Here is a 15,587-nt window from a genome sequence, read left to right on the forward strand (position 1 = left end):
AGAACAGCATCATAATTTTAAGTTGTATTATTTTACTTGTCTGTGCTCAGTATCCTATGCTGCCGCACGTGCTTACATGTAGAACACACGGAACAGTGGCTGTAATATTCTACAAAAAAAGCTATATTTTGAATTGTAAACCAGGTCATTCGAGCCCTGAATGCTGATTTGGCTGAAAGCCACGGGTATGACACAAAATCTCTTCTTTACTGTTCTAATTACCTTTTGTAACTAGTTTGTAATGGCAGTAAGGCACCTCGGGGGTTGCGTCGTGTCTAAGAACAGCCCTTAGCTGTGGTATGTTGGCCATACACCACACCCCTTCAGGCCTTCCTTATTGCTGAATTATACAATGGCATTGTTGAATGCTGATTTTCTGATTGGCTAGAAGGGCATTCTAGAGTGCATTATTTCTGTCATGACGTTGGCCTGAGTGGGGGAGGTTTATGACCCACATAAATACCTTTCCCCGTTTTCCTCTCTCGACTCTAGCGATGTGACCATTGAAAATCCCTTCGTTAACATAGAGAGTCTGGTGACATCAAAAGATTGAAAATGAAACCATATTTCGGTAATCCAACCAGTTGAAAATATGCGTTGGGACTTAATGAGTATGATGTCAGTTCGGTTGGCGTCTGAGACATGATTACTGATGATAGGATGACATAAACTGTATCTTGTAAAATCTACACATTGTAGTTATCAGATTCATATGGAATTGCTGTGCAATTTAAATGTTTAAATAGGAAACTATTTTTGAAAAAATGAAATGTCATTTTTAGCTTTAGAAGAACACCACTCTGCTCACTCAGTCCAAGTGAACAGACATGGGTTGTAAAACTATGAAACACAGCCCTCTCTCCCAATCCTATATAAGCCCCTTGATGAAAATGTAACTTTCTGTCCGAGGACGTTATGGTGACGGTCCTACATTAAAAGGGCTCAGGTAACCTAACAAAATCAGCATCGAATTTCAACGTGAAAGTGACGGTCAACACGCCGAAAGGATGAATTTCAACTATACCAGCCAGAATATAGCATGAGCTTAAAAGTATGACAACCATCACTCCTGTGTTCCAATGCCACATTGTGTTAGCTAATCCAAGATTATAATTTTAAAATATTAATTGATCATTAGAAAACCCTTTTGCAGTTATGTTAGCACAGCTGAAAACTGTTTTTCTGATTTAAAGAAGCAATTAAACTGGCCTTCTTTCAGACTAGTTGAGTATCTGGAGCATCAGCAATTGTGGGTTGAATTACAGGCTCAAAATGTCCAGAAACAAAGTACTTTCTTCGGAAACTCATCAGTCTATTCTTGTTCTGGGACTTGAAGGCTATTCCATGTGAGAAATTGCCAAGAACCTGAAGATCTCATACAATGCTGTGTCCTACTCCCTTCACAGTACAGCGTAAACTGTCTCTAACCAGAAGAGAAAGAGGAGTGCAATTTGAGGCTGGTAAACTCAAATGAACGTATCCTCTGCAGCAGAGGTAACTCTGGTTCTTCCATTCCTGTGGAGGTCCTCATAAGAGCCATTTTCATCATAGCGCTTGATGGTTTTTGTGACTGCACTTGAAGAAACTTTCAAAGTTCTTTACATTTTCCATATTAATTGACCTTCATGTCTTATAGTAATGATGGACTGTTGTTTCTCTTTCCTTATTTGAGCTGTTCTTGCCATAATATGGACTTGGTCTTTTACCAAATAGGGCAATCTTCTGTATACCCCACCTACCTTGTCACAACACAACTGATTGGCTCAAAGAAGGAAATAAATTACACATTCCAGGTGACTACCTCATGAAGCTGGTTGAGAGAATGCCAAAAGTATGCAAAGCTGTCATCAAGGCAAAGGGTGACTACTTTGAAAAATTAAATATCGTTTCATTGGTTTCACACTTTTTTGGTTACTACTTGATTCCATATGTGTTATTTTATGGTTTTGATGTATTTCACTATTATTCTACAAAGTAGAAAATAGTTAAAAAAATCAGAAAAACACTTGAATGAGTAGGTGTTCAAAACTTTTGACCGTTAGTGTATTTTGCAACAGTCGCGCAACTTGGTAGTTGTGGTTTGCATTTTAACTCCCCAGAGTTAGTTTGCATTATGCACGTTTCTTTTAATCGCCTCCTCAGATATCCTCTTCCTGTCTTATTACTCCCTGGCAGCATCTGTCAGTGGCATCAAGGAGCAGGTAAATAGGCAGCCATTTTGAGGAATAGTGATTTATTTTCTGCCCTCTTCGTTGTGCACAGGGTTGAGAGTGTACAAGTATGCCTGTTTTTCAGTACATACTAGCCTTTGTGGCACCGGTTTATACACACTTGAGACGTAATCTCCTACTAATGAGAGCATTGTGTACTTTGTAGAGTTCATGTTTTAGTAAAGATGATGAAAGACCTGTGTTTTCTCTGAAGATTTAGGATATTTCTAGAGCGTCTAGGGGGCTATTTTTACATATGATTGGTTCTACCCAGGCAGTCCGCCCACCCACTCTCTCATACAGTGAAAGCAAGTGCCCCGCTGGTTAACACTGTTTCACACAGTTTCTTGTGCAATGGTTTCCTTGCTTTATAATATAGCCCCCGTCAGGAGAAGAACATCACACCGCTTAGAACCGGAGGTGTGTGTTGCGGTCTTGGAGGGTATTTCTAGAAAGAGAAAGGAGGTCACTAATGAAAATGGCTTATCCTCATTGCTATCTAACTCGAGGGAGCGCTCACTGGCAGAAGGGATAGCGAAAGAGATAGCAGACCACCTAAATCCATTAAGAAATGCTAATCATCATTAAAAGGGCAGCTTTATGATGTCAGGATATTCTATGTGATAGATGTGAGTTGTTTCAGTGAGGACGACCGTACACTCTTCAGGGCGGTGGAGTGTGTGTATGTGGAAAAGAAGTCACACTAACACAGCAGACATGATCATTCGGTGCTCCTCACACTGTAGGTCAATGGCAGTCTGGCACAAAGGGTAGGCATAATCCATTTAAACCCTGACACTTGCAGTCTGCTTAAGTACTTACATGATCAGCTATTTAAATTGGTTTTTAATTAGATATATCTTGCAATTGCTCTCACATCAAAGTAGCATACCCCGTTCTTGACTGTGGGGCTATCAGTAAAGCAAACCCAGACTCCACTTTTCCTGTGACCCGGTCAACATGTCTCTACCCCGCTTCTGTCTGACTGCCCTGCTTGTTATCCAATTAGTGTGCCCACCCTAATTTGGCTTGTCAAAACAATGCAAATGAGGAAGGAAATCAAAGTCACAGCACATTGGTTTCTGCTTCTCCTCATGGTGTGTGTGCATGGAGACTTAGACAATATGAAAAATCTATAATTGTTGTTTGTGATTCTGATTTACCAAACCCATACTGTTATAGCATGTAAACACCAAATCCACCCGTCAGTTACATCCAAACACACTGATCTTCCATTCCACTAGTACTATATCCACACACACACTGACCTTCCATTCCACTAGTACTATATCCACACACACACACACACACACACACACACACACACACACACACACACTGACCTTCCATTCCACTAGTACTATATCCACACACACACACACACACACACCTTCCATTCCACTAGTACTATATCCACACAAACACACACGCTGACCTTCCATTCCACGAGTACTATATCCACACACACGCTGACCTTCCATTCCACTAGTACTATATCCACACACACACTGACCTTCCATTCCACTAGTACTATATCCACACACACACTGACCTTACATTCCACTAGTACTATATCCACACACACACTGACCTTACATTCCACTAGTACTATATCCACACACACACACACACACACACACACACACACACACACACACACACACACACACACACACACACACACACACACACACACACACACACACACACACATTCCACTAGTACTATATCCACACACACACACACACCTTCCATTCCACTAGTACTATATCCACACACACACACACACACACACACACACCACACACACACACACACACACACACACACACACACACACACACACACACACACACACACACACACACACACACACACACTGACCTTCCATTCCACTAGTACTATATCCACACACACACACACACACACACTGACCTTCCATTCCACTAGTACTATATCCACACACACACACACACTGACCTTCCATTCCACTAGTACTATATCCACACACACACACACACTGACCTTCCATTCCACTAGTACTATATCCACACACACACACACTGACCTTCCATTCCACTAGTACTATATCCACACACACACACACACTGGCCTTCCATTCCACTAGTACTATATCCACATACACACACACACACACACACACACACACACACACACACACACACACACACACACACACACACACACACACACACACACACACACACACACTGACCTTCCATTCCACTAGTACTATATCCACACACACACACAAACACACACACACTGACCTTCCATTCCACTAGTACTATATCCACGCACACACACACACACACACACACACTGACCTTCCATTCCACTAGTTCTATATCCACACACACACACACACACTGACCTTCCATTCCACTAGTACTATATCCACACACACACACACTGACCTTTCATTCCACTAGTACTATATCCACACACACACACACACACACACACACACACACACACACACACACACACACACACACACACACACACACACACACACACACACACACACACACACACACACACACACACTGACCTTCCATTCCACTAGTACTATATCCACACACACACACACACACACACACACACACACACACACACACACACACACACACACACACAACCTTCCATTTCACTAGTTCTATATACACACACACACACACTAACCTTCCATTTCACTAGTTCTATATACACACACACACACACACTAACCTTCCATTTCACTAGTTCTATATACACACACACACACATTAACCTTCCATTTCACTAGTTCTATATACACACACACACACACACTAACCTTCCATTTCACTAGTACTATATACACACACACACACACACACACACACTAACCTTCCATTCCACTATTACTATATACACACACACACACACACTAACCTTCCATTCCACTAGTACTATATACACACACACACACACACACACACACACACACACACACACACACACACACACACACACACACACACACACACACACACACACACACACACACACACACACACACTAACCTTCCATTCCACTAGTACTATACACACACACACACACACTAACCTTCCATTCCACTAGTACTATATATACACACACACACACACACACACACACACACACACACACACACACACACACACACACACACACACACACACACACACACACACACACACACACACACACACACACACACACACACTAACCTTCCATTCCACTAGTACTACACACACACACACACACACACACACACACACACACACACACACACACACACACACACACACACACACACTAACCTTCCATTCCACTAGTACTATACACACACACACACACACACACACACACACACACACACACACACACACACACACACACACACACACACACACACACACACACACACACACACACACACACACACACTAACCTTCCATTCCACTAGTACTATACACACACACACACACACACACACACACACACACACACACACACACACACACACACACACACACACACACACTAACCTTCCATTCCACTAGTACTATACACACACACACACACACACACACACACACACACACACACACACACACACACACACACACACACTAACCTTCCATTCCACTAGTACTATACACACACACACACACACACACACACACACACACACACACACACACACACACACACACACACACACACACACACACACACACACACACACACACACACACACACACACACACACACACACACACACACACACACACTAACCTTCCATTCCACTAGTACTATACACACACACACACACACTAACCTTCCATTCCACTAGTACTATACACACACACACACACACACACACACACACACACACACACACACTAACCTTCCATTCCACTAGTACTACACACACACACACACACTAACCTTCCATTCCACTAGTACTACACACACACACACACACTAACCTTCCATTCCACTAGTACTACACACACACACACACACACACTAACCTTCCATTCCACTAGTACTATACACACACACACACACACACACTAACCTTCCATTCCACTAGTACTATACACACACACACACACACTAACCTTCCATTCCACTAGTACTATACACACACACACACACACACACTAACCTTCCATTCCACTAGTACTATACACACACACACACACACTAACCTTCCATTCCACTAGTACTATACACACACACACACTAACCTTCCATTCCACTAGTACTATACACACACACACACACACACACTAACCTTCCATTCCACTAGTACTATACACACACACACACACACTAACCTTCCATTCCACTAGTACTATACACACACACACACACACACACTAACCTTCCATTCCACTAGTACTATACACACACACACACACACACACTAACCTTCCATTCCACTAGTACTATACACACACACACACACACTAACCTTCCATTCCACTAGTACTATACACACACACACACACACTAACCTTCCATTCCACTAGTACTATACACACACACACACACACACACACTAACCTTCCATTCCACTAGTACTATACACACACACACACACACACACTAACCTTCCATTCCACTAGTACTATACACACACACACACACACACACTAACCTTCCATTCCACTAGTACTATACACACACACACACACACACACACACTAACCTTCCATTCCACTAGTACTATACACACACACACACACACACACACACACACACACACACACACACACACACACACACACACACACACACACACACACACACACACACACACACACACACACACACACACACACACACACACACACACACACACTAACCTTCCATTCCACTAGTACTATACACACACACACACACACTAACCTTCCATTCCACTAGTACTATACACACACACACACACACACACACACTGAGCCATGGCTCTTTGTGGTGTTCTATCTGTATCCACCCCGACTGAGTCGTCAACCGCAAGCCATGGTGTTGCTAGGCAATGCCATTAAATCACATACGTGGGTAGCAAGACTAGGAAAGCAAGTTAGGCTTCGCCACAACCTGATAATACCTCTGTGAAATAGATATATTGTACATGTCATTTACGTTATCATGGACCTATAATCCCTGAGTCCTGTGAACAGAAGTGCGTTATTGTGACACTGACAGCACCGTAGGTTCTCCTGAACTGACCTTGGAAAGAGAGGAGGGTTGTCTGTCTGAGCCAGTGGGGGAGAGGTTATGAATGTTGATTTGGTTTTAAGTTCACGGAAAAAGGTGGAAATGTAATGTTGACCTTGTCATAGACACTTGCTTTCCTTGAAAGAGGTTGCACGCGTATGTTGACATGTGTAATGTTGTGCCCCTGACCTGGTCGAATGACAGGGCTGGTCTCTTCTCAGTAGACCAGCACTCTGACCATCATATGCGGTCTATGACTCTGACAGATAATGCCCTTATGCCCTTTGTCGACTGAAAGGTGGTTTTGCTGCATATGTCAGAGAGATAATGTTTGTACACATCTCTCATCCCAACACTAGCATGACCCTTTCACGTTTTGTAATCTTATTTCTTTACTGTAGATTTTAGGATATAGGCATACTCAGAAAACGGCATGCTCTCAAACAAAGAGTCTGTATGTGGTTGGTGGTGTATTTAAATGGGTCCGTGTCCTTTTAGATGAATAATCACAGGCTGGAGATCAGAGGGCACAGTAGCAGGGAGAGGACTAGGAGGAGGAGGAGGCTTGAAGGTTGGCCAGGGTAGGAGAAGGCACTAGGCGGACGGGCACTGAATATGTTATGGTGGAATGGGTAAGGACTGAATAGTATGTCATTCTAAGGGCTTGTCTTTTCTCTGTCTCACTCACTGACATTATATCTGCGTCTCTCTCGTGTCTCTCTCTCTCTCTCTCTCTCTCTCGTGTGTGTCTCTCTCTCTCTATATATATATATCTCAAGCAGCCTTAGGGGGAGGGATGGACAGACAGGAAGGAACTGAAGCCTCCTCATCACTTTGCTTTTGTTTCAGTAGTGTTTGTCAGGGGTGATGGGAGTAGGGAGGACAAGAGAGAGAGACACACATGATAATTACAATATGGAGAAGTGCCTCTTTATCAGAATCCGTTTTTGTGAGTGCCTGAGGGTGTAACAGCTTCTTTCTGTCATTTTCATCCTCTATGGATCACCCAGCTCCCTCTAAAACTACACCCCCCTGCCTATATCTCTTGTTCTCTCTCTCTGTGTCTCTCTATTTCTGTTTCCCCCTCTTTCTCTCACACACACATTCATTGACAGAAGTAGTTGGTCTTGCTCAGTTTCAATGACCAGTGAGTTCTCTTCCTCAGATGGGGTGAACTACTGTCTGGGCTGTTAAACCCTCCCCTGGGACGGGTGTCCTCTCCCGACAGGCTTTGCTGGCTGGTGGATGGTGAGGAGGAGGAGGAAAGCGAGATCAGGCAACAGGCACCCTGTCAGTCTGGCCTCTCAGAGGGTCCACAGTGGCCAATTAGTGAGGAGCCTGAGAGTGCTTTGGCTTGGCAGGTCCCCGGTCAGGACTCACACCCGCATTATAGGGGACGGGGCTCTGTGTCTGATATAACAGGCCCAGTGCTGAGCCCTTTAGCTCACATAGATGCACACACAGTCGAAGAGTTACACATCTGTCTAAAACCTGTTACCTTATCTCCTATCTGTTTACTCTTGCTAATGAGAGTGGATCTGAGACGTCTTTAATATGGATTCTGTGCATTTCTGTGATTTGTCTGGATCTTTCCGCGTCCACAGCTACAGGGTGCTGCTGACAGCTACAGGGTGCTGCTGACAGCTAAAATGCTTCTTGCCTCAGTGAAACACTGCTGTGCTGAGTGGGGAAGTGGGTATTTGATGTTCAGGCTTTCTATTACTTCGAGGGTCTGTCTACAGTCTCCAGTTGTGTCCTGTGCGATTTCACTCTTCAGTGTCAGTCTCATTGCAGAAGTAGGCTCTTTGCTGAGAGGGTAGTTATTGCCTTGTATGGCCGATTCCACGCCAGCGTAGGCGGAAAACATTTTTGGGGATAAGTACTTTTGAGATATTAATATTCATCGTTTTAATGTTGAATAAATGAACGTGAAAATGTGTATTTCAGAATCTAGACATCCCCCATATTAGTATAGTAGTATAGTAGTATATGCCATTTAGCAGACGCTTTTATCCAAAGCGACTTACTTATATTATGAGGAGTACAATGTCACCAAGATGTTGTCTGTATCATGTACGGTTCACAGATCATAGGGTCTTACAGGAGGCATGTACATGTCTAAAAATGACCTAAAATGGCCACGTCCCAATGACGTTTCTATGTGAAAATTGCCAAAACAAAATGATTCATTGGGAGGAAGGCTGTTTGGAATCGCCCAAACTCCACACTGGGGCCCACCCTGGGTGCACGTTTTGGTTTTAGCACTACACAGCTGATTCAGTAACAAACTCATCATCAGGCATTGGTTATTTGAATCAGCTGTGTTGTGCTAGGGCAAAAACCAAAACTTACAGTGCATTCGGAAAGTATTCAGACCCCTTGACTTTTTCCACATTTTGTTACATTACAAACTTATTCTAAAATGGATTGAATCGTTCCCCCCCCCCGTCATCAATCTACACGCAAATACCCCATTTTTATTTTATTTAACCTTTATTTAACACGGCAAGTCAGTTGAGAACAAATTCTTATTTACAATGACAGCCTAGGAACAGGGTTAACTGCCTTGTTCAGGGGCAGAACAACAGATTTGTACCTTTTCAGCTCGGGGATTCGTTCTAGCAACCTTTCGGTTACTAGTCCAATGCTCTAACCACTAGGCTACCAGCCGCCCCTAATGACAAAGCTAAAACTGTTTTTGTTTTTTTGTTATGTTTGCGGATGTATAAAAAATAAAAAGCTGAAATATTTACATTTACATAACTATTCAGACCCTTTACTCAGTACTTTGTTGAAGCACATTTGGCAGCGACTACTGCCTTGAGTCTTCTTGGGTATGACGCTACAAGCTTGGCACCTATATTTTGGGAGTTTCTCACATTCTTCTCTGCAGATCCTCTCAATCTCTGTCAGGTTGGACATGGACGTTGCTGCATAGCTATTTTCCACTCAAGGACATTCAGAGACTTGTACCAAAGCCACTCCTGCGTTGTCTTGGCTGTGTGCTTACGGTCGTTGTCCTGTTGGAAGGGGAAGCTCTCCCCCAGTCTGAGGTCCTGAGCGCTCTGGAGCAGATTTTTGTCAAGGATCTCTCTGTACTTTGCTCTGTTCATCTTTCCCTCGACCTTAACTAGTCTCCCAGTCCCTGCAGCTGAAAAACATCCCCACAGCATGATGCTGCCACCACCATGCTTCACCTTTGGGATGGTGGCAAGTTTCCTCCAAACGAGACGCTTGGCATTCAAGCCAAAAAGTTCAACCTTGGTTTCATCAGACCAGAGAATCTTGTTTCTCATGGTCTGAGAGCCCTTTTCGGTACCTTTTGGCAAACTCCAAGCGGACTGTCGGGAAATAAAACTTTCAGAATGCACTGTACACCCAGGGTAGGACCGAGTTTGGGAAACCCTGGTCTATAGTATGTAATACTGTTGAATTTCTGTCATCGTAAGTCATTGTGGAGGGTTGAGAAGTACATTCAGTTTGATTGAGCTCGTACAGGTGTGACTGCAGTTCAATTATTCTGCTGCAGTAAATCATTTAACTTGGTGGAGAGCAAGACTTGTGTACTGCATCTCTGTCTGTTTACCTCTCTGTGTGAGCTTTGGTGTGAGTGTGTGTGTGTGTGTGTGTGTGTGTGTGTGTGTGTGTGTGTGTGTGTGTGTGTGTGTGTGTGTGTGTGTGTGTGTGTGTGTGTGTGTGTGTGTGTGTGTGTGTGTGTGTGTGTGTGTGTGTGTGTGTGTGTGTGTGTGTGTGTGTGTGTGTGTGTGAACGAGCTTTTGGAGCTGACTCGTTGGGTGTGATCACGTGTTCTGCTCTCAGGCTATTGCCCTTTATCAGTGATGCTAGCACCTCTCCTGACCTTGTGCTCATCACAGCCCTCACATCCCCTGTTGAGCGAGACAGGCTTTTCAGAAGACAAAAAGGCAGAGAGAGAGAGAGAACACACCCACAGCGGTGAATAACAATGGGTGCTATCTCTAAGGTTCAGCCTGAAAGTCTTAAATGTCAGCATCACTCTCGTGTTGCAACACGTTCGACGGCAATCGCTAGCTGCACAGAGGAGATCGATAAACACAGGCATCAGATCGATTGAGATGTGGGGCTGATTATGGGGCGGACACCCAATCAAAGACAGAATATTAGTACTCTCATCCAGTTGAGAATAGATATTACTGATTGAGTGTCCTTCCAGGGAAATCTCTTTCTGACAGAGGGGTGATTGTATTTACCCAGGAGGCAGTTCTAGGACGTAGTTTGGGCTTGATGCTGTTGACCACTTCAAGCTAGAAGGAATCCTTATCTCCAACAGGCCTGTAGACGGACAAGTCACTGTGTGTGTATTTAGTGAGCTGTGGAATGAGGTTTGTCCACGGGAGTGTGTGTTGCAACACACCTCTCTGCAGGTCTGTGTGCCCACCCCTGGAGGCTGGCCACTGGGGGCATTCACTCAGACTGGCATCCACAGGGGAGATTTGCAGACCATTGTCTGCCTGTCCAATTTTGGAATAAGGACAAAAAATATCCTTTGTTTGTTAGGCTTTTACAGCCAAAAGAGCCTCAACCACATTTCTAATCCTGTCTCAGGTGTGAGATTCTGTTGAGCAGCACACTACATGGTTCTTTCAGATATACATCGAACTGTTCATTTGAATGAAGGCTCCGATGTGCCAAATTCATAAGGGCATGTGGAAGTGCTCCAGAGTAGCATTAGTTCGACTTAGTCATGCCACACATTATGGTTGGCACTTAGGACCAATTTGTGACTTCAATCTGTGTCCAGACAGGGCCTTGTGTTGCCCAGACTTCCTTAGTAAACATCTATTGTTAATACAAAGTTCTGGATGGTTATTCTAACAACTAAAGGCTCGTGCAGGAGAGGAAAATGCCAATGTCCGCATTAACATGAACAGAAAAGTCAAAAGCAAACGTTCCCTACATGTGTCATTTCACCTGTCCTTCCAATCCCTTACAAAGTGCCAGTGCGGCATGATACCTGTCCTCAAATTGTCTCCGCGTGATTTCATCCAGCCGCCTGGAACACTATCCACCAGATCGAGTTTTAATTGAACCCTGGTAGACGAAGGCTCCGTACTGGAAGTACAGCAGGTTGTTATTTCAACACCTTAGTGTCAAACGTCCTCCCAGTTAGATATAAGCTGGGCTTTTTTGTTCTGTTAAAGTGAATATGCAGACGTGTGTCCTGGTGGGAGAAGAGAGGGACGGAGAATATAGGGAATGTGTGAGTTTGTCCTCTGGCTTCATAATGTGCATCGACATGCTTTTGCGTGTGTGTTGGAGTTGGAGACTGTCTCCATTTCCTAGTTTGTTTATCTCCATCTTGCTAGGCGATGTGGTGAGCATACCGATGGAACCGCGTTGCAGTGTGACCTTTCTCAGTCTTTCAGCGACACACAAAGATGGAAACACATTCTCACTCATACCTTCTCTCTCTCTCACACACACACACACACACACACACACACACACACACACACACACACACACACACACACACACACACACACACACACACACACACACACACACACACACACACACACACACACACACACACACACACACACACACACACAAGCCGTCCTCAAGGGTGAGAGTTTCTATCAGCCTCATCGTCGCCGGTTCTCTCCACCACAACGCTCCCTCCAGTGCTCAAGACGGCTGCAGTCAGAAAAGAGAGAGGGAGAGAGAGAACGGAATGAAAAGACAGGTGGAAAAAGAGAACATTTTCCCGCTGATTCTATTTTTAGACTTGCTTCGACACTCAGGATAAGATCTAAAGACGTATACACGGGCAACCGTCTCGACAGAAATGACTACAGGAAGAAAGAAAGACGAGAAAAAAAACCACCTCAAACAAATGTTGGAAAATGGAGTGGAAATGAAAGCTTTGCAGCCAAACTTTTCCAAACCCCTGTTCAATACAGTCTGGAGTTCTAACCCTTCCCCCATTCAAATGGGTTGAAACAAGTCGTGTGTTTCTTTCTCCGTTGTGGACACTGCTACTAATTGCCTATTAGCTGAGTATTTTCTGCACAGGTCTCTGTTGTATAGTTGCTCCCTTTCAATAGTCCAGGGGTGTCAAACGTACGGCCCAATTCAGTCCGCGGGTGGTTTGAGTAAAACATTTAATAAAGAAATAAAATACAATAAAAAAGTAATTACAAAAATTTAAAAGTCCAAATATTTTAAAATAACTGAACCCAAATGGAAACTGTATAGGAATGAAAATGGACCTACATTTATACCGTTTCTTGACTGTGTCTAGCTTACTAAAGATCACCAAAATGAAAGTTAGACAGCCGGGGAGTATCAAAACTCCCAAAATGAGGGATAGAGGACTATTTGTAGCAGATTTTTACGTAGCGCAAATATAACCAATTTTCAGTGTGGCCCTCCAGACCTCGGTGAAGACCGAATGCAGCCCCGCGGGCAAAGAGTGTTTGACAACCCTGCTCTTGTCAATTTTCAGCTATGTTTTAATTATGTTGTAGCATCTTTCGACGAGTACCTACCTCTGTTGTTGTGTGTGTGTGTGTGTGTGTGTGTGTGTGTGTGTGTGTGTGTGTGTGTGTGTGTGTGTGTGTGTGTGTGTGTGTGTGTGTGTGTGTGTGTGTGTGTGTGTGTGTGTGTGTGTGTGTGTGTGTGTGTGTGTACAGTATCCATTGATTAACAATGTGTTTGTACAGTCCCTAACAGCATCTCCCCCTCTCTCCTCTGTGTTGCAGTGGTCAGCAGGCCTTCCTCCTGGAGAATGTTCCGTGTGACAACACCAGCTGTAAGGATGTGGGCCGCATGTTCCGTGTCCACTGGGACCAGTCTGACCTGGGGGCCATCCCCGGGGCCGCCATCGCCACCTTCTTCGACATCTATGAGGATGTGAGTACATCCCCCTATCTCTCTCGCGCTCTCTCTCGCTTCCCCCTGCCACCTTATTTGACATCTGTGAGGATGTGAGCACATCCCCCTATCCCATTCTATTCCTCTCCTCCTCTCTATCTCTCTCGCATTCTTTCTCTCTAATTAGCCCTGGCTCCTGTCTTTACGCCTCGACACTGTAACACAAGCAAGGGCTCTGCTCATTTAAAGGAAGACCACTGGTGACCTCAGGGTCTCACATCTCATCATTAACCAATTAACCAGCAGCAGAGTTGTTGCTACACCAGCTGTGACTGGGAGACTGGCAGACTGGCCGCTCTCAATGACTTTAGCATTGCCATTTTTCCACTCTGTCTTGTAGTCTAGATCCCACCAGCAGCTGTGTTTACTGCTGTGGATAGGTCAGGTTAGGTCACCCTGACCCTCATCCAAGTTTGTCATGTAGTCTCATTTATATCATTGCAGAGCAGGGTTTAGTGGGATTTTGTTTCAATTTGTATGACAACCCCCACAAATTCCAAGTTTGAAATGGCACAGAAAACCATTGGGAGTGTTTTCATTATGTCTGCAAGAATTGGCTCTTTTCAATGTGTCTTCCAGTATGGTTAGTCTTCTTAATTGTCCTGTTTGTGGGTGGCCTTGGATCCTCTTTTGTCAACAGTCTCCCTGAGATGCTTCAGCGGCGGTAGCTACATGAGGCTGGAAATGGCGCGCTCATGGGGCACTCTCTCCCACGCTGGCCAGCAGATTACGGCAGCATCTCTCTTTCCTAATCCCACTCTGGGCCGACGGAAGGGTGTGCCAAGATGAGCTTGTCACTGCAGGGCACAACTAGCGCAGGATGCCAGCCCAGCCCTGGCACAGTGAAGCGACAGGGCCTGACAGACAGAGCACGGTCATTGTCCCCGTAGGAGCCCAATCAGCTCACAGCACAGCTCCCCTCTGAGATGAGATGTGTGCGGTCGAGAGGTGTAGATAAGACGGGTTGGGCCCATCAGCTCTTCAGGAGATTTGGAGAGTGGGATCTGCTGCATCTCAAATCTGGTTGTTTTCTTTAAATCTTTAAACAGACACGTAGCTTTCATCCTGACCAAGATTCACCATCTGGGACAGCTTACGTCTTATTTAGTCAAAGTTTTCCTCCACTCCTCCCTCCCCATCCTTCTCCCTGAGAGCTCTGTCTCGCTCTGACTTAACCCATCACCGCCTGCCTCCCAGCATCCC

The 15,587-nt window shown here is 44.6% G+C and overlaps 1 protein-coding gene across 1 annotated transcript in view; it reads left to right on the plus strand.

The window, feature by feature from the left end:
• LOC124033858 (T-cell immunomodulatory protein-like) overlaps nucleotides 1-15,587 on the plus strand; it is a 129,145-nt gene that overhangs the window by 78,335 nt on the left and 35,223 nt on the right. Inside the window, exon 11 of the mRNA XM_046346229.1 lies at nucleotides 14,213-14,363. Within this exon, the coding sequence (XP_046202185.1) occupies nucleotides 14,213-14,363 (151 nt within the window). The remainder of the gene's footprint in view (nucleotides 1-14,212; nucleotides 14,364-15,587) is intronic.

The sequence above is a fragment of the Oncorhynchus gorbuscha genome, linkage group LG04 (assembly GCF_021184085.1).
Source record: "Oncorhynchus gorbuscha isolate QuinsamMale2020 ecotype Even-year linkage group LG04, OgorEven_v1.0, whole genome shotgun sequence".
Classification (NCBI taxonomy): Eukaryota; Metazoa; Chordata; class Actinopteri; order Salmoniformes; family Salmonidae; genus Oncorhynchus; species Oncorhynchus gorbuscha.